This window comes from Hibiscus syriacus, unplaced genomic scaffold, assembly GCF_006381635.1.
Source record: "Hibiscus syriacus cultivar Baekdansim isolate YM2019G1 unplaced genomic scaffold, ASM638163v2 tig00110548_pilon, whole genome shotgun sequence".
Classification (NCBI taxonomy): domain Eukaryota; kingdom Viridiplantae; phylum Streptophyta; class Magnoliopsida; order Malvales; family Malvaceae; genus Hibiscus; species Hibiscus syriacus.
In genome coordinates this window covers 890,518-911,744 of record NW_024062775.1, presented here as the reverse complement: position 1 = coordinate 911,744, position 21,227 = coordinate 890,518, and the positions used below count along the sequence as shown (strand labels likewise).

General features: G+C 36.5%; 2 protein-coding genes across 2 annotated transcripts; both read right to left on the bottom strand.

The window, feature by feature from the left end:
* Window positions 1–1,139: 1,139 nt before the first annotated feature.
* Window positions 1,140–3,332, bottom strand: LOC120131077 (F-box/LRR-repeat MAX2 homolog A-like). Its single transcript, XM_039148180.1, has one exon. The coding sequence runs from the start codon at window positions 3,217–3,219 to the stop codon at window positions 1,291–1,293; it is 1,929 nt and encodes a 642-aa protein (XP_039004111.1). The 5' UTR covers window positions 3,220–3,332; the 3' UTR covers window positions 1,140–1,290.
* Window positions 3,333–11,578: 8,246 nt separating this feature from the next.
* LOC120130790 (GDSL esterase/lipase At5g03610-like) lies at window positions 11,579–14,758 on the bottom strand. The gene is made up of 5 exons (XM_039147948.1): window positions 14,682–14,758; window positions 14,378–14,590; window positions 13,962–14,242; window positions 11,861–12,170; window positions 11,579–11,797 (listed from the first exon to the last, which is right to left on the bottom strand). The coding sequence occupies exons 1-5, from the start codon at window positions 14,731–14,733 to the stop codon at window positions 11,583–11,585; spliced, it is 1,071 nt and encodes a 356-aa protein (XP_039003879.1). The 5' UTR covers window positions 14,734–14,758; the 3' UTR covers window positions 11,579–11,582.
* Window positions 14,759–21,227: the final 6,469 nt, after the last annotated feature.

Genomic DNA, 21,227 nt, shown 5'->3' with positions numbered 1-21,227 from the left:
AGAGGTCATACTTCCACCCCCCCCCCCCCAAATGATTTGATTCTTGAGAATTTTGGACCTTTTGTACAACCAAGCATTGTAATTTGAAACCCTATCTAGCTATCTGCATTATGTACGGGGTTTACACCAAATATTTTCATATTTCATTGTCAATTTTTTTGGGCAGAAGCTTATTGTGTCATGGATACATGCACTGAATGACTGACTTTTTATGTATAAAGGTGTGACACTGACTATATTTATCTCTTGTTTATTTAGGGGGTTAATGTGTATAGACCGGATGGAAATAGTTTGTGACCTAAAAAGTGCTAATTGCCTTGTGAACAAGCACTGGACTGTGAAGATATGTGAGGTTCTCAAGAATAACGAACAGCCGACCCATGAAAATTTCTGCATCTGCAGAAACAGCCGAATGGATGGCTGCTGAACTCATACGCAAGGAACCCTTGAGTAAGAAGTGCGACATTTTTAGCCTTGGGGTGATAATGTGGTAGCTAACTAAACAGACCCTGGGAAGGTGTTCCACCAGAAAAGGTATATACAGTATGATGCTATCTGATCTCTTCCAAACCAATTTGTTTTAGATTTTCATCTTTCAGTTATTGAAGATTATATGATCTGTCTCCAACATTGGCTCAGGTAGTTTATGCCATGGCAAATGAAGGATCACGGTTGCAAATTCCTGAGAGGACCTAAAGCAGGCGAATTTCAGGTCTATCATGTTGTCATCTAATTAATTTTTTAAGGATATCTTCAGGTCTAATTAATTTCAGATCATGTTGTCATTTCAAGGCAATAATGTATGGACCACATTTTGACGCAAAATTTAGTATGTTATGATGTTTTGGTGGTTACAGATTGTTGGTCAGAACCGGAAGAGCGGCCAAGTTGTGAGGAGATACTCTCTCTTACTCTATTGCCAGTGTTCTCTCAGCTGGTTCGAACTCCGTTTGTATGAACAAAAAACCTTGTTGAGAATTAATAATTTCCCATCATTATAAAAATCAAATTCTTTTTATAAAAAATAAATAATTTAATGCTCTTTTGTTAGCTTTCAATGGCAAATCCTATTTTGATGTTTTTGTTATGACACAAAATGAAACAAAAATAAAGGCTTATCAAATGTTGTCTGATGCAGCAATCGGCACTTCTCGGTACAAAATTAGGCCAAAGATGGCGGATGGGGCATGTATGAGCCTCTTACAATTTCTTAAAATTGAAAGGGGGAAAAGAAAAACTCTTGTTCTTACCAAGCATGAATATGATCTAATCTGGGTAGGATCCTTCATTTCAGTCGAGGATGATCCGCCTATTGAGAGCAGCTTCAAATCGACTACACGAGCCTGCTCTCATTTCTGTACTCATGTCATTCTCAGGTGCCGGATAGTAGTCTTCTCTCAATTGCACGTCTCTGAGATTTGGGATTTTAAGGAGGAACATCATGAAGTGTTCATGAGCCGTCCCGTGGATAAACAACTTCCTAAGATCAAGACATCCCGCCAGCAATCCAGCTGAAGGAAGTGAGAGGCTCCTGTGGTTGACATCCCTGTCTTGCGGAGGCCAGTAATCTAGTTCACTTAGCCTCAACTCGCCGATGCCATTAAGGTAAAACCTTTCCCACAAGCTTAGGTCCATTTGGCCCGACGGTGCTGTGAGTGCATACCCTATGGTTTCACCACAATCTAGTTGCATCTTCGAAAGCCGAGGGTATATTGCAAGGGAGCTCAATCCGAATGCACATTCAGCTGGTTTGTGGCGTCCCCTCAAAGTGAAAGGTACGTCATAAGAGTATTTGCATCTCTTCCTGCTCATCATGTGTTCATCATACTCGCTGCTGCTTCCCATTTCCAATCGGTCGTGCTGAAAGCTGTGCTCGGAATTCCCTATCTCATCCAATCCGTTCCAGACACAATCAATATGCAGCCATTGAATCCGATCACGGATTGGCTCCACAGCTCTCAATGAAGCTGCAGCATCAAGATTCTTGCAACAAGAAACCTTGACCTTAACCAACGTATTTCTTAGCAAGCAAGCCATTGTCCTGAGTCCCTTCTCAGTAATCCTTTTACATCCTTGAACTTCAAAGCTAGACAGCTTACAACACCCTCTCCCGATCGCAATCAATCCCATATCCGTCAAATCTCCGCAATTCTTAATAGAAAGCTCTTGCAGCCCCGAACACAAGGCAATCCCGTCGAGCTGAGATTCAATCGCCAGACATATCCCATGAAACTGCCCCAGCTTCAGCACTCTCAAATCCTTGCATTTACAGTTCAACATTCCCAACGCCAACGAAGTATCCCTTACGTTCCGGCCAACATCAAGCACGAGCTCTTGAAGCATCGGCAAGCCGGAGAAGAACTCCACCAGTGTTGCACTGGTAACCACGGCATCCTCGGAAGTAAATCCTTCGTTGTCCGGATCACCTCGAACATCGGCCAAGGACGATGTATCAGCCAAATGCAAAAGAGTCAATTTAGGACAGTTAGTGGCCACGGCCAACAAGGTCTCATCTCCGACGACCCCAATGTATCTAGGATCAAAATTACAGGCCACCAAAAAGTTCTTCAAGTTAGGACAAGCTGCGGTGATTTCTTTAATCTCCTGAGATTTAAACCCTTCAGCAAAGGACGTCGTTAGCAAATTCAAGTGGACTAACGAGGACGATACCTCGGGGCAATATTGAAGAACCGGGGGCAGATCTTCGGTCCAATAATAAAAGCTGGACAAGTCGAGCCAATTCAGATTCTGGCACTGCTTGAACAGACAAACGAAATCTTGTCCGATTGGCCAGGAGGCGAGCCGCTGGTGCCACCTCACCAGCTTCACACGCTTCAACCCAGGCCATTGTTGGACCAAAACCTCGATAGTGGACGGAGATCTAACATAAACCGTCAAGGAAGTGACGGCGGGGAACGCAACGCGGAGGCGATGAGCCAAGAGCAGAGGATCAACGAGCGGAGAAGAGGAGAGAAGGGAGTGACCCCAAGGGGAGAGGAAGGAGAGGTCCAAGTGAGTAACAGATCTGAAACAGATGGGGATCATGTAAAGGTCCGTGGCGTTGCCGCGGAGCGTAAGGGAGAGGCGCGTGACCCTGTCCAAAAGCATGAACTTACGGCAGACGAGTGAGATGGAGTTGCGGGTTCGGGTGTCGGAGATAGAAGCGAAGATGTTCAATAGAATAACATCGGGGACGTCGTTAATGGTGGTGGCTGCCATCGGGGGTGTTTTTTTAATTGAAGTTAATGGACTGGATGAGAGTATAGGAGGAGATAAGACAAGATATTTGTACCCTTGTTTTGTAAGTTTAAAGAAGAGAAATGGAGAGCGAAGAAGAAAGAGGAGGGTTTGTTCTGCTGGTTAAAATGGCCCTTTACAGTTTGGATAAATACTAAAATGGCAAATGGGGGATGGGGATAACTGTACAGTTAAATAAGGGTTATGTTCTGTCGTTTAGGTGCTTCCTACTTTACTAGTAATAATCCCCACCCACACCCTTTGCATGCTCTTCATTTAGGTGCTTCCTACTTCGCTTTTCTTTTCAAGATATAATGGGTTTGTGAGCCTATTTAATATCTTTAACAACTAATGAAATGGTTGTACAAGTAAAAACATATTATTTTTTTAAAGATTTTGAATCTAAATAAGAAGTAAAAATGTATTATTTTTAGAGATTTTAAATTTAAATAATTATGTTTATGATCTAAATATATATTGTTAATAGTTTTAAAATTTTAATAGTAATTAAAAGAATAATTGTTATCCCTAAAAGAGTTTACATAATATTTGATTATTAATTATTAAATGATTTTGAGTCTTTAAAACATATATTATTACTTGTAGTCTCTTCATATTAATAAAAAATCTAATAAAAAATAAATAATTAAATTAAAAATCAAATAATAGATGAATGATGAAATAAATAAATTATTTTATTTAAAAAAATGTTAAACTTTTTTACCATTCATGTGAATATGGTACTTGCTACTTTGACCTTTCTAACTTTTGCTCATTTCAATTTCTCATGATGGCTGGTAAAAATATTCAGACCTACTTTTTTTTTTCTATTGTCAACAACAATGTCACGTGCTTGTCGAGCCCATATTAGGGGTTACTTCCCTTTCTCTTTTCCTTTTCCCCTTATTTGTTTCCTTATCCGATATTTTGGTTGGAGTTTTTATGTGTAGATATTTACACATAAGTTTTGCTATATGACGGAGATCTGTCATTTTATCAAAAATATCACCTATTAAAAATTAATTTTTATTTAGCATTTGCTTTTATTATTTTCTGAATTAATATTCTTTTATTTTGGCAAAGTAAAGGTATTTTTTTGTCAAAAGCTCTTTGTAATGTGTTTGACATTAAAAGTCTTTATCCTATAGTTGTTTAGTTAATAATTCAAGTGAAGATGTTATTGATCAAGTTTATCTTCTCTTTTGTTAAGAATTAACAAAGGATTATAATCATATTTCAACAACAATATGTTGTTTATCCAACTCAAGTAAATCCTCCATATGAGTTGGAGTGTATATAAAGAGAGCTTCACACATTAATAAGCTGCGGGCTAAGGACGTCATTTTATCTGTAACTGACCTATAAGCATCCTGACCAAAGACGAACTTTCCAATTTCATTGTAACAATTCTTTGATTATAACGAAGAGAGTATTACTTTGATAACTCGAGGTAGAATTCAGAAGCCCACTAATAGCCTCAAGATTATCATATTCCAATTCTATTCGTCTGTACCCAAATCTCCATGCATGTTGAAGCACATCACATATCGCCCACAACTCTGCATTCAACACTGAACATTTACTTGCACTTCAAGAGGAGCCAAAGAGTTAGTCACCTTGATCCAAGCAAAACACACATCCTACGATAGCTTGGTCATCGGCCATATCCACCGTAGCATCGATATTAATTTTAAACCAACCCTTCGTTGGCCTCCTTTAAGAATTAGAGCTTGATCCCTTAACTTCCGCTAAAGAAATACATTAAGTAGAATTTCGACTAGCACCTTTAATATCTTTCATGTACTCCACGCTCAGTTTAACAATATCCTCTTTCTCAGTAAACTCAAAGTCGAAAAGTATTTTATTATGTCTAGTCCATAACATCCAACAAAGAATAGGAAACATAATTGATCATGTATCATGTTGATCTACAAACTGACCTGGTTGTCGTATAGTCTCCGAAACCAATCCTTCATAGACAACGAGTAAAAACTATTGGAATGCATTCTATCGAATCAAAGAACTCCAACACCTCCGAGCTTTTGAGCAATCACGTAAAACATGCAACACATCTTTCGTCTTAAGCTTGGTTTAAAAGAAGGGTTATTTGTTCTTCTAGTCCTCCCACCTTCATGATAAGGTTAAAAATACCCCTATTATTAACATAGTGGGCTCAACTCAAGCCCAAACCAATAAAACCTTGGACCAAGGCTTCCTCACAACCAATGGGTTTATCCAAACTCTCTCTGGGTTTAGCCCAAAACTCCTAACTTGAATTTTGGGATGTTACAAAGAAAACATGTAGTAAGATTGCCTGTAAAATTTTCAAAAGAAGAAACAATTACATGAAAAATTATCATCATAATGGAAGGGAAAATTGCAAATATCCATAAAATCGATTTCAGGATTCATGTTATTGTTCCCTTAAATATTTGGACAGGCACTAGGGAAGCTAGCTTAATCTTGTACAAGAGCACTACTAAGAAATCATTTCATAGAGAATCAAGCATCTTTCAAATTAGACCAAGTAACTCATCAAGGGATAGTGAAAGCAATTATATATATAGAATTAAGTAGGAAGCTCTTTTACATTTTAAAAACCAAATTTCAAGAATAATATAAATATTACCGAGGAAATTACTATTCAATAATTTCATTAAAGAAATATTGTTTATCTGCACTACTAAAATGGAAAAGTAAATTCAAATACAAACCTTCTTCAATAAGACCTTTCAAAGCCCATAAATCACTCATAATCAGCCCAGCACCACCTGTCAAAGTTTAAAAAGAGCCCATGTGAGCTCAATCAAACGAAAAAAAATAATGTTTTCCAAAACCAAGCATGCTCCTGGTAAACAAGTATCAAAGATGTATATCATCAAGAAGACATAAAATGCCACTTTGCTTCTAACATAAACAATATGTTCCCATTATTACTTTATGAACAATGTAACAATAGGTCTGCTATGAAAGAACAATGTAACAATATGTTCCCATTATTACTTTATGAACAATGTAACAATAGGTCTGCTATAAACAATATGTTCCCATTATTACTTTATGAACAATATAACAATAGGTCTGCTATAAAAGAACTTCACCTCTGCCACCAAAGACAAGCAACCGTTTCTCAACCATAGTCGCTGTGTGGTCGCATCTAGGTGGTGGCGGTGATCTAGTAATTGAAAGTTTCGTCCACTCGAGTGAGATACTGTTCATGAACATCCTCTTGTTGCTTAATATGTCGTCTTACAATGCAGGGATAAGTAACTTAATGAAGGAAGAAGGAGAACAAATAAAACCCCAGAGCGAAGAAGTAACTTGTGTCCAAGATATATGCATCTATCAACCACTTTTTACCATCCCAACCGCCATACCTGCACTCAAATCATCACTGCTTGAAAAATATAGTGTACGTAGACAAACAATCAGAGTAGTTGAGAATCCAAGAATACCATACATAACAATTTTCTGATTTTCAATAGCTGCAGCTGCAGAGAAATCCCATGATGAAGGTCGGACACCAAAACTTGCTAACTCTGACCATTGCCATATATCTAGAAACAATATATTCAATTAGTTAAACAGGTTAAAAATAAGGTTTGAGAAGCTTACACCAAGATAATTGAAACAGAATCTTACCAGTGTCAAGGACCCAAAAGTCACATAACCTGGATATTAAAACCATCATCAATAGCATGTGTCTAGAAATGTTTGAGCAACAAAACAAATAGATTTGTACGGACATTTGAAGCTTGCATACCTTCTGTTACCAGAACGGCTGCCAAATATGAACATATGACAATCAATTGCAACAGCAGCATGAAATGCTCGTGGGCTGGGACCAACTTGTCCAACTGAACCATTTCCAATATTTTCTGGTTGAAACCATAGTCTGTTCTCTGCACCAATTAAGGGGAAAAAAAGTACAATCAATACTAGAAGATAGCCCCTTGAGGTTTATGGAAATTATTGCCAAATGCACAAGGTTTACTTATTTTATCATCCAAAACAACATAGTACATCAACAATGAAAACTGTAAAATATATACAATAATGATTCTTAAAGAGTGCTAGGAATATTAAAGCACAAACACCAATCATAACAAATCTCACATTTTTTTCTAGAATGAGTTGTGCTTGAAAAACAACTTACTTTACATCTAATGGTATGATGAATATCATTCAAGCATCCTTAGTCCTATCTGCACAAGCATAGTGTCTCTTCTTCCAAACAATCAAGACATGTTAAATGGTACATTCCAAATCTGAACTATAAATCTCCAAAATAATTTCCTTTTGCATGTATAAGCATTCATCGAAGATCAAACTCCAAAATAACCAATTGCCCGATCATTGTTACAAGGATCAAGAAACCTTTTCCATAAATGTATAGAGAAACCACATTCCTCAAAGAGATGATACCTATTCTTACAAACTATGCGGTAGAAAATACAAGGTATTTAACACTGCAACTCCATTTAAAAATATCTCCCACTAGCTAATTGGTCTGCATACCTGTAATGGCCAAAAAGAATGATTGTAAGGATAAAATGCAAACAATTGTTAGGAATAGAATGATATGTCAAAAGGGGGGGGGGGGGGTTTATACCAGTAAACAGTGTAATTTTGCCCTCAAAACTTCCCCAATAGAAGCAACAACGAAAATACCAATTTTGAAGGGAATCTAACCCGGATCATTCTCTCATCCAACCCAACAGATTGAAGACCTCAATATAAGATATTTAAATTTGGTCAAGTGGCTACCGGAGCCACCAAAAAGACCTAGCTTGAGTGATAAAATCCCACCGTGCTTCTAAACCCCGTGCACACTTTTCCTAGATAAAAATAAACAAGCACTCAATCCTTATAAAAGCCCGAGCACCCATTTCCTGGATAAAAACCTGCACAAGTTAGCTTAAGTTGTTTCGTCACTATTACTTTTACAAAGATAAGCATTAGTTTCTTCCCAAGGTCCATGATCATTCTTTTTGACAATTACTTCATGCTTTATGATAAGAAGTGAAATTTCCCATTGACACCATTCGCGGAATAGTTGATGGCCAATGTGTGCAGTGTAAGTAACATCGAAGCAAGATTACATGAGTGGGGTTTGGGAGATATTAAAGTAAAAAGATTGTGAGGTAAATTGTATCTGCTGATAATAAAAGAAAAAGATCTGTTCTTGATGTTAGAAGACTTGAAATGATCCTACTTGAAGAAGACTTTCACCAAGGTGAAAATGTGGAATGAAAGAATGGATGCAATAGATAGAGCAACTTGGATAGAAATTTCCCTCACATTGTTGGAATCATATAACTCTAAAGAGATTGGCGGAGATATGGGGAACCTTTGAAGCTCTTGGCGAGAAAGCGGATCACTCGCTGAACTGTGAAAAAGTCGTTGTGTTGTTAACTACAAAAATTGAGAAGAAGATATCAGAAATAGTAGAAATTGTTGTTGAGAATATGGTTTATGTAGTTTGTGTGGAAGAAATTGGGCTCTCAGATAATCATAGGCGGTTTGCAGATTCAAAAACAAATCAAGAGCCTGACAAAGATAAGCAGGAGTCGGATAGCTATTCAGAAACGCAATCGAAAAACCACAAGCCAGTCTTATAGGTAGGTGATCGGAGTTACCAGGCGGTAGAGGAAGAAACATTAAAAGCTATCTACTTTGAGAAGGAGCGCAATGATGGGTGTTCTCAGGAGACTCGGTTATTGGGAGGGGAATTAGGGGAATTCGAAAGGGGGGTACTGGGCTCAAGGTTGCATCATTGGCGAAGAATACAGATGAAAGTGTTTTGTCAGGAGTTGGAGAAGGCGGGAACTTCGGAAGAGATGGGCAGCAGGTAACGTGTCATAAAGATAAAAATGAGTATTGGGCTGGTAATGTCATTGGGAATAATAATAGCCCAAAATTACTTAGTGAAGCCGATCAAGGACTCTCCCCATTTGTAGATGGGCCAAATCTTAAAAATGATAAGGTGTTAGAAGATTTGTTTGCCATGGGGTTTAAGTGTGTGAAGTCCAAACTGTAAAATCATAAAGGTAGAAGTGGGAGCCAGTGAGCAAAATGCTTTCTCATCAAGCAGGGATAGTAGTAATTTAGACTTGGATTCAATTAGGAGGGTTGTCAACAAAAATCAAGAGAAAATATCAGAGGAGGATGAACCATTTTTTCCGAAACTAGAGCGTAAGGCCGGTCACAAAAGTGTTAAAAATAAGGGTCTCTCATGGACATTCAAGACAAGGTTGTCTCATGCCAAACGGCGTAAGAGAGATCGTGCCTTGAAGAAAGTTAAAGGGGAGGAAGGAGGATTGTCCCTCTCAGAGCTGTCGGGGAGATCGTTCTCTGATTCCGATCTCAAGAGTCGATGGCTGGCTGCAAAGAAGGAGGCTCTGAAGACGTTATCGTTGGGAAAAAAGCTTGGGATTAGAGTGGTTGGGGCAGAGAGTGAGGTAATGAAGGAACTGGCTCTGCTGGAATTTGATAGCCATTTGGGGGGCGCTTAGGGGAATGAGGTTTCTCACTTGGAACGTGTGAGGGTTAGGTGTGGTTACAAAAGTGGTAGCTTTGTGTTCCTTGCTGTAAATCAGAAGAATTCAGTTACAGTAGCTGGGATCGATGTAATTGGATAATGGCTGGAAGTGGGGAGGGAGATCAAATCGGTTTTATCTTATTGGGTTGTTTAGTGGTTGTTGGCCATGAGGAGTACAAATTAGAGATGGTCACCTCCAAAGGTTGGTGTATTGAAATTCATCGTAGATGGGATTGCCAAAGAGGAAGCCATGGACTGTGAAGGAATTCTTAAAAATGGAGCGGGGGGATGCTGGTGCTATGTATTCGGGACATGCATCATGCTTGGGTAAGACTGTGAGGAGCACGGTTTAAATAGCGTTCGCGGTTATATTTTTTGATTATGTCGCATTTATCACGGTTACGGGTAAATATTTTTGTGGGTATCATAGTCGTAAATTTTTTTAAATGTCCCACAATTTACTCTAAAATGACTAAATTAAATATAATTAAAATAAAATTATAAAATTTAAATTGAACAAATTTAGATTATTGAAATTAAAATAAATTAAATAAAAATTAAAGTTTATATTTTAAACTAAAGATTAAATTATAAATTCTAAAAGTGAGAAGAATGTCAAATTAATATATCATTTAAAATTATATTTTAAAATTTATTTTATCCTTCCCCCTCTTCTTATTTCATTGTCCGAAACAAAATAAAAAATTTTGCTTTCACTCTCAACTCTCCCTTCCCCTTCCTCCTCCCCGATCTTTCATTTTTTGAAACAAAAAAAAAAATTACGGTTGAAAATTGGAATCATGGTTGAAAATTGGAATCACGGTTGGAATAACGGTTGTTGCGTCCCGTTATCGGTGCAATTGATCGTTTCCCGTTCAATTGCGGGCGCGACATTCCGAGATTGGTGTGAATCCGTGACCCATCGCAAAAATCATGAAAACAAGTTTCAAACGACGCGCTACCACAATATCACGGCCGCTATCACGTTTTCGGTCCGCAATTTGATACCCTAATGAGGAGTCTTAGCTATTAAAATTGCTCTTAAGAATTTCTTTTAAAGGCAAACGTCTCTGGAAGTGGAGTCTTTTGATTATATTGATCGGTTGGTAATTGAGATTGTGAAAGTTCTTTTTGTTTTGTTTACGAGTTAAGCTTAATGAATGCAATGGCAGTTCATCTAGCTAAAGCTGGACTTTATAGACATGCTTTTTGTAAGGTGTGTGGTTAGAGTAAGCTCTTTATCTGTGGATGCAATTTGGGGATGATTAAAACTATGGTTTTGAGGTTACGTGCAGAGGCTTGATAAGGATTTTTTATTTTAGCTAATTTTTCGAAAGTGTGTACTATTTTCCTTCATTTAGGATCAGGAAAGTTTGTAACGAGACTCACTTTCATATTTTGGTGATTATGATAACTTAAAATATTATTTGCCGAGAAAAAAAAAATAAAAATCAATCATTTCAGCACACTAAGAACAATCCTTTTACCATGATCGAAATTAAGATTCATGTTTAGATCATCATCTTCTCATGTATTAGACCAAGCCTTGTGTTCGTTTAGAATGCCATCCCTAAGAACAATCCTTTTACCATGATCGAAATTGTTTCACCCATTGGGACTCCACATATCAAACCAATATTTGTACACTTTATCAAGTTTGATATATCATGCAACTACACAAGGCTTGGAACATATGAAACTCAAATAATAGAAATGATTAAATAAAAAAAGGACGTGAAATCTACTCATAAATTAATATATTTTAAAGTATATATATATATATGTATATAGTTTAGAAAAGTAACTAGGTGATGAGTTTGTAGAGTGAAGATCGTAGAGAGGAGAAAATTGTACGCCAACCATTCTGCGAAGGATGGACAGTGTCCCAAAACAATGACAAGTCTGGATTCTCACAAATACTATACTGCTTTGTCCCACTCTTATCCACACTCCCACAGTAATTCCCCTTCTCTTTTCCCTCACAGCATGGCTTCAATGGATTCTTCATTCCCAAACTTGCTGCAAAACATATATGTCAAAATCCAATCCATTGGCTCAATGTAAATGGGATATTGAATATACCTGATGCACGCTTTGTGAGCTTGTTTAGAGCTGAAATAAAAGCATTGTAGAGATCAAGGGTGACGAAAACAGTTGAGTTGGTCTTATCATTCAAGGTTTTGAGAGCTTGCTGCAGCATTTGGTTGTGGAACTTTGATCCTATGTTCAAAACTTCACTGCAATTAGTATACGACGAAGAGGCAGCTTGTACAGGTACGCATCCCATTGGCTCAATCAATGTAACTGCTATTCTTTTCACTCCTAAACCTTGGATTCTTTCCAAGTTTATGCCCAACTGCTTCATTATCGTTTTAGTGAAGCCAGGCAATTTCTGTCAAATGGAAAGGAATATCAACTTATTATAAACTGGTTGCGGTGAATCGTGTAAGTTTGGAATGAAGGTGAATATATTCTAAGTATTTATTAAATTATTAAGTAATTAAGGTTTGTGGTTAACTTATGTTATGTTTATGTGTAAATTCTTGTTAAGGTTGATTCATGAAGATATGGATTATATGTTATTTGAAGTACACATTAAATGCATAACCTAAATGATATAATATTGGCATGTAAATGTGTCACTGTTGGCTTTATGATAATGTGATATATGCTTGCCTTTAAGGTTATATAGAGCATTGACATGTAAAGCATGGTTAATAATGTGATTAATGAATTATTCAATAAATATGACCTCATAAATTTATCGAGTCTTATAAGGTATAATTGATTAGTCACAGGGATCGTATAATACTCTATTCCTTTCATTTGGTTCAGGTAATATGGGATTACTAGGGGAATGAAATGTCATTGTCCTGTTTGGTTGGTCAGTAATCTTATTCCCCTGATATTTTGGCGGTATATTACAGGGAATGCGATTACCCCCTTCCCTTAGGTATTGTTGGATTATCGGCGTTTTGGACTAAAATGCCCTTAAATTTTTTTTCTTCAAAAATATCATTCTTCTGTCGTTGAATAATAAAAAATCTACGAAGGTTAACTTACAAATTTATCCTTAAACTATTTTAGATTTACAAAAAAGTCCATAATTAGAATTTTATATGAAGTTTAGGGGTTAAAATAAAATTTTATCCTTTCATTAAACCTATTTATCTTTTCAATTTTGTAAAAAAAATTATATAAATTTTATGAATTTAAATTTTTTAAAGAAAATATATAAATTAATTATAGTAATATTATAGTAGAATTCAACTTGTTAAAAAAACAAATATATAATAAGGACAATTTGGTAAAATATACATTTCAATAATTTTTTATTCCTTTAACCAAACAATGTAATCTTACATTCATGCTAAACGAACCAAACACAAAATACAACATTCCCAGTAATCTTATTCCCGTCGGTAATCCTATTTCCACTGGTAATCTTACATTCTGTGAACTAAACGCACTATTATTTACCCTTTTGAGTTATATTGTTCATCATTCTGAGCTATATTAATCATTCTTTGGAGTTAAATTGACTACTTGAACACTTACTAGACATGTCCACACTATTACATACTTAAAAATAAACTAATAAATAATTTTTTTAAAATTGATATATTTTAATTTATGTTATAATTGTATTCTTATAATATTGTATAATTTATATTAAAATTAATATATTCTCATAAAAATCTATTAATTCAATTATATTTTTACTTAAATTATGTAATAAATAACTTGTTTGATATAATGTTTTAAGTCTTGAACAATTTTATAATAGATCCCAGGTTTGAATCCCTTCTTTAGTAAATTTTTTTAATGATATAATTTTATAGCATGCATATCAACATTTAATTAATGATTTTATAAAGAAAATTGTTTTAATTAAAATTAAAATGTTTAGTGTTAAAATCACCTACCAAGCTGGCATTGGAATAGTTAGCCTATAAAAAATTTCAAACACATTAATATAAAAGAATTCAACAACAGATAACCTACCATAAACCCCCACAGTTAAAATGGTTCATTACTTGGAGTCTGCAATCTTATGTATATCTAAAGATATAGGAATATAAAGATATAATTTTTAAAAAATTCTTTAAATAATAAAAATTTAATCATATTCGTATCTAATATTCAAATTTGATTAAACGATAAAAGATCCAAATTAACTGACCTGGAGATCATCATCGGTGTTCCTAGCAAGATAAGCAGCATAGTCATTGCCGGCGACGGAGACAATGGCCACCGAGTTGTTGAGATCGTGCTTTTCGTACACTTTTTCTCGAATCAAACGTTGAAAATAATCGACTTGGGTGGTCATGTTGGGTTGATTCACCGGTGTATCCAACACCCCCGTCCCACCATATGCGAAATTCATACCATATTTCAGATTTGATCTCTTCACCCCTTTCCTCCATTGGTAAGCTGTTGGAGTTCTTGTCCCCAAATATGATGCTGCCGCCATTGCTCAAATATTTCAACAATTAATATTCTCATACCCTTATTATTATACTAGCAATGGGATTATGAAATTGTAAAAAAAAAAAAATTGAATGCATATACTGTAGTATGGGAAATGATCAAATTAACCTATGTAATCAGTGAGGACTCGACCATCCGAGAATCGGCCTGATGGTTTGCCGGGAAAAGTGATGCCGTATGGCTCCTTCCACGAACCTCCGACGGATTTTCTCCAATTGCCGGTATCGACGTACGAGTCCCCGAACACGAAAAGCGTTACGTTAGACTTAGATTCCGATTTCGAAGCATGCTGAAAGTGCTGCTCATGTACTGCATGAACTTCTACAAACCATGAAAACAACATTGCAGAAATTAGTAAAGCACTTGAAACAACATATATATAGCTATAAAAAAGGCATGTTATTGCAATCACCAGAAAATATTATGGTAATGTAGAAAAGAAGATGAAAGAAAGAAAATGGCATTGTTGAACTTGAAGATGGATTTACAATGAGGTGAAGAGAAAAAAGTAGGTTTTCTTATAGCAGTACCAATGTCAGGTTTTAGGACAATTCCAATAACGAGAAGTTGCCATTTGGTTGAACTTCTCTTAATGATTTCTTTATTTTTTGGTAAGAAAAGTTGGCGAATTTGTATAGCTGTCCCAAATTGGGTGAGCTGATTTTATGACTTAAGACTTTGAAGTTTGGATCTTCTTTATTTGAAGCTGTGTCTAATGTTGTAGTATATAGATCTTTATAGAATTTGAAGTCTGTATTCTCTTGCTAAATTTATTTACGTGTTCTAAAACAGAACTACAAAGTAATTGCGTAAACTACACTGGTGGTTCTTTACGTTTTAATCCGTTCGATTTTGATTATCAATTAAAAAAATTTAATTTTGGTTTTTATATTATCAATCTGTTCGATTATTGTTTTAAAGAAATGGCGAAAGGACGAATGGGACGACTCCAACAGCAAGATCAAGGAACTGGAATTTAAAATTAATGAAATTGACGCCATGAAAGAGATTCGAGAGATTAGTGAAGAGAATGAGCTCCATGATTTGAAGGAAGAATTATGGAATGCTTTGAAAAGACGTGAGCCTGAATGGAAACAAAAAGCTACAGTGAAATGGATTAAAGAGGGTGACGCTAACAACGCGTTCTTTCACAGAGCAGTTAAGTTCAAAGCGAAGAAGCTCCTCTTGGGGATGCAGTCGGACACTTCATGGTGTATTGATCCGAAGGAAACAAGAAGGAAAGTGTTTGAAATTTTCAGTAACCAATTCAAGTGCAGGCAGAGTAATTGGTAAGTTAAAGAACAATTGAACCTAAACTTCAAGACATTATCGGGTGAAGAGGCAGCCAGGCTAGAAGAGTGTTTTACGGTTGAGGAGTTAAGGAAGAAGTGTGGGATTGCGAAGACTCAGAAGCATCAGGCCCTGACGGATTCAACATGTTATTTTTCAAGAAATTCTGGAATATTGTAAAAGGGGATTTAATGGCTATGTTCGATGAGCTTTTCGCAAGTGGTAAAATTGAGAGGGGCATAAACTCATTTTTCTATTTTTGATCCCTAAGACAGAGAATCCATCAACAATTGGAGAATTTCATTGCAAAGGTTTTGTCCCGGAGACTTCGACTAGTGCTTAGAACTGTGGCAAGTGAAACGCAATGCACATTTGTAAAAGGGAGACAGATATTTGATGGGATCCTAATAGCCAATGAGATAATTCATTCGATGATAAAAAAAAAACAAGCATACTAGAGGAAGCATAGTCTTAAAATTAGACTTTTCTAAGGTGTATGATTGTGTTCGATGGGAATTTCTAGACTTGGTGATACTTAAAATGGGTTTCGGTAGTAAGTAGAGAGGGTGGATTTGGGAATGTGTTTGGACAGTGAGAATATCCGTGTTAATTAATGGCTCACCCACAAAAGAATTTGAGATTCAAAGAGGTCTTCGACAAGGTGATCCATTGTCCCCATTCCTTTTCATCAGTGACTGATAAAGCTTTAAACTTGATGTTTGATAAAACAGTGAAAAGTGGCGAGATTGAAGGAATAACAAATATAATCTCGGGGCACTCTTTTACACATCTTCAATTGGCATATGTCACTATTGTTTTTTTAGGGCGAATGATGAATTCATGTTTAAAGTTAAGTACATTTTGAGATGTTTTGAAATTTTTTTTGGTTCAAGTATTAATTTTGGCAAATCAAGTATAATTGGTTTTGGCGTTGAAGAAGTATTGTTGCATAGGCAAAATTAGGAAGCTACAGTTTACCTACCTTGGTATTCCTTTTGGTGCCGATTCGAGAGAGGTTGTTACACGGGACACTACCAGTGTTGGAAAAACTGAAATCAAAGCCGACAAATTGGAAAAGTGGAACACTATCTTTTGAGGCCAAGGTTGTCCTTATAAACTCAGTGTTATCTTCGTTGTCTACGTACTATATGTCGTTATTCGAAATTCCCAAAACAGTGGTAATGAAAATCGAGGCAATAAGAAGGACCTTTTTATGGGGATCTTTGATAACTTGAAAACAATTAGCGAGAGTTAAGTGGAAGAAAGTATGTATACTGAATAAGAAGAGGGTGCTGGAGTGGTGAATATTCAAGCAAAAAACAAGGCGTTATTGGCCAAATGGGGCTAGAGATGTGCGAAAGAAAAAAAATGTTATATTACCAATAAAAGGATAGATAGCGATACAAAATTTGTCGGGTCAGAACTGGATCGGGCAACTTGTAACTTTGTTAGTGCAAAATCTACTACTGGCACTTCATTGGAGTGGTTTGCGACAAGTTTTTGGGAGGCATGTTTATGTTCTCGATTCCTTCATTGCGAAAAATGTGGATAGGATAGGGAAGAGATTGGTTTCGTCCGTTTCAATAGCACAGTGAATGCTTCTGGAGCTATGGAAAGGTTGAACGGATTCAGATTACGGTTTCAGATTAACGGTGATTGTAGCAAAATACAATGTAAGATCAACGTTTTGGAGAAAGACAAATCATGACAACCAGCAGAAGATGAAAAGGAATGAGAAGGGAACTAATAACACTTTTAGTAGATATCAAACAGTTCACAAAATTAACGAGAATGAAGGGGAAGGCTCTAGAAGCTCAAGCTGGCATCAGGGGGTAAAAAAGAAAAGAATAGATGGTCATGTAGAGAAGGGTGAGCTTTGAAGGATAAAAAGGTGCTTGGTTGGTGAGATGGCTACGGTTTGTAGTACCAGAAGCATTAGGGAGAGATTGAGCAGATGAGGTCTTGGTGAAATAAAAGATTTTCGAATGGGTGGGAAAACTTGTTGCAGAATATGGCTATCAGATAGAGCAAAATCGCAACTGATAATTTGAGAAACTAAAAATGAAGATAAAGAAGACACAAGTTTTACGTGGAAAACCCCTAAATAATATAGGGTAAAAACCACGGGCAAAGATAGAAGAATTTCACTATGAGAAAATAGGAATTACAACTTCTCTCGATCTAACAAGGAGAAAAATAACAATTCTCTCTTGATAAAAAGGAGAAAACAACTCTCAAGAAAACTCTCTAAATTCTCTAGTATTGGGAGAAAGCTAAAATGATTTGGGATGGTTTTTGAAGCTAAATGGGGTTAGGGTATTTATAGTTGAAGCTTAAAGACTAATCTTATAAATACCCTAAAGTATAAGGACTAAATTTGCAATTTTTCCATGTCACTTTTCAACCAATTTACTGTCAACTTGATGCCAACTTTCGGTGGAAATCTTTCGATGCATGTGCATCAACCAACTTTCAACAATCTCCCACATGAAGATTTGATTGGAACAATCATATCTTCACACCATTCTTTCTACCTTGTACCATCATGTTGCTTAGTCTCTGACAGGCCACAAGAGGATCGACACCAAGTAAATTTATCAACATTGATCGCATTCGTCATGAAATCTGCTATGTTGTCTTTGGTATGGATCTTTTGCATATCTATCATCCCTTCTTCCACCTTTTCACGAATAAAATGGTACTGAACTTGTATGTGCTTTTTCCTTGAATGAAATATTAGATTCCTTACTAGATGCAAGGTGCTTTGATTGTCACAAAACAGAGAGACATACTCTTGATTATGTCCAAGCTCCTCCAATAGCATCTTCAACCAAATTTCTTCTTTACTGCTTATATAGCTGCTACATATGCTACCTCTGTTGTAGATTTAGCCACAACTGACTGCAATTTTGAAACCCAGCTTACAGCTCCACCAACAATTTTGAACACATATCCTGTAGTAGATTTGCTTTTATCCAAATCCCCTGCATAGTCAGAATCAACATACCCATTGATAAGTAAATTTGATTCTCCGTAACATAATGCAACATTTGAGATCCCTTTGATGTATCTCAAGATCCTATTTACTGTATTCCAATGCTCTTTACCTGGATTCGCCATGTACCGACTAATAATTCCCATTGCTTGTGCAATGTCTGGTCTTGTGCATATTATAGCGAACATTAAACTTCCCACTGCTGATGCATACGGTACTCGATACATCTCCATATTCTCTTCTTCACTGCTAGGACTCATACTAGAGGATAATTTGAAGTTAATATGAAGAGGGGTAGAAATTGTCTTACAATCTTGCATATTGAATCGTGACAAGATCTTCTTCAAGTAATTCTTTTTGTGAAAGCCAAATCTTCCTATTACTTCTGTCTCGGTGAATTTGCATCCCCAGAATCTTGTTTGCTGATCCCAAGTCCTTCATTTCAAATTCCCTAGCCAGTTGTGCCTTCAATTCTTCAATATGATCTTTTTTGGGTCCTGCAACCAACATGTCATCCACATACAACAGTAATATAACAAAATCGTTATCACCAAACCTCTTGAAATAAACACAAGGGTCTGTATTAAGTCTGTTGTATCCAAGGCACATAATGAAGGAATCAGATCTCTTATACCAACACCTAGGCGCCTGCTTTAGATCGTACAGAGATTTGTTCAACCTGCAAACCAAGTTCTTCTTTTCTTCTTCTTCAAAACCTTCAGGTTGGAGCATATAAATCTATTCTTCAAAATTTCTATGAAGAAAAGTTGTTTTAACATCTAGTTGCTCTAGATGTAAGTTCAATGTAGCACACATTGCCAAGACTACTCAAACTGTTGTTAGTCTAACCACATGAGAAAAAATTTCATTGAAATCAATATCTTCTTTTTGAGCATATCCTTTGACCACCAATTGACTTCCTTCCTTGTGGTAGTGGCACAAGGTCCCATGTATTATTTTTATGAAGGCTTCAATTTCTTCTTGCATCGTCATCATCCATAGTAAAACATCTAAGTTGTTTATTTCCTCCTGGTATGTTGATGGCTCACTGTACTCTGTTAAAAGGTAGTATGCAATATTTCATTCTATAACATAATCTGAGTGCTAATTGGGACAACTTCTCACACGATATGATTGACGAGTTGTTGGAGCTTCAGAACTTTCTTGTTCTTGTTCATCATGTGCTGGTTCTGCTTTAGAAGAATCTCCTTGTTCAACTTCATTTTCCACATGTATCTGTGTAGTCTCTGACTTTTCAGCGTTACCATCTTCTTCTTTTCTTTGTAGTTTATCTTCTATAAAGATAACATCCCTACTGATGATCACTTTGCGGGCAATGGGATCCCACAAGCGATACCCCTTTACACCATCAACATACCCCAAGAATTTTTATTTCCTGGATTTTGGATCCAACTTTGAAATTTCTTGGGAGTTGTACAGTACGTACACTATACTTCCAAATACATAGAGGTTTGAATAGTCAGTTGGTTTACCAGTCCACATCTCCATTGGTGTCTTCAGCTCAATTGCAGTTGATGGAGCTCAATTCACCAAATCATAGGCAATATCGACTGCTTCTGCCCAAAATGATTTTTCTAGGCCCCTCAACATTGCTCTTGTTCTTTCTAACAAGGTTTTGTTCATCCGCTCTGCCACTCCATTTTATTGAGGAGTGTTCGTCACTGTGAACTGTATTTTGATGCCATCTTTCCTGCAAAAGTCATCAAATTCTTCACTTGTGTATTCTCCTCCATTATATATTCTGAAACACTTGATCTTATTTCAAGTTTCACCCGCGCTTTAAAGTTTTATAAAGTTAAAAACACGTCTGACTTCTTCTTAATAGGGTACACCAACATCTCCTAGAGTAGTTATCAATAAAAAGACAAAGTATTTTACTCCGCCTAGGGATGTAACTGGTGCTTGCCATACGTCAGAATGAACCAATTCTAGAATACTTTTGCCTCTAGAATTTGACGTGTTGAATTCCAACCGGTGCTGCTTACTTGTTACACAATGCTCACACAAAGTAAGTGATACCTTTGTTAATCCCGGAAGTATCTTTTGCTCCACAAGGACTTTCATTCCTTGTTCTGACATATGTCCAAGTTTCTGATGCCATAGCATTGCAAGTTTGTTGCTATATTTTCTCCGTAGGATAATAAATTTTTCTTTAGGCCTTTCATGTGCCACACATCTCGAACAACTTTAATTGTTCAATCATACATCTTCAATTTGGTGGTTCTAATGCCAACAATCTCTAAGGTATGATCATTACAACTATACACAGATCCTCCTGAGACAGGTTCGTAATGATGGAACCATTATCTTCTTGAGGTCATGTGATATGCTGCTTCCGAATCAATGAGTCATATATCTGCAAATCTCTTTCTACCTTCCACTGTGGTTGACGCTTCAGAACATAGAGCATCTCTATCACCTGAAGTATTTGCGGTATTGACTTATGGATTGGAGTTTTTACTTAGACTCCAATAATCATTCTTCAAGTGACTGTTTTTCCACAGTTGTAGCACTTTCAATTCTTCTTGCTTCTCGACTTTGATCTATCATGTTTGTGACTGCTGTTTTGGCCACCTTCTATTGATCTCCCTCTCATCGTTGTCAACGCTTCTGCTTGCTATAGATTTACTTGTATGTCTTCCTTGTTCTTGC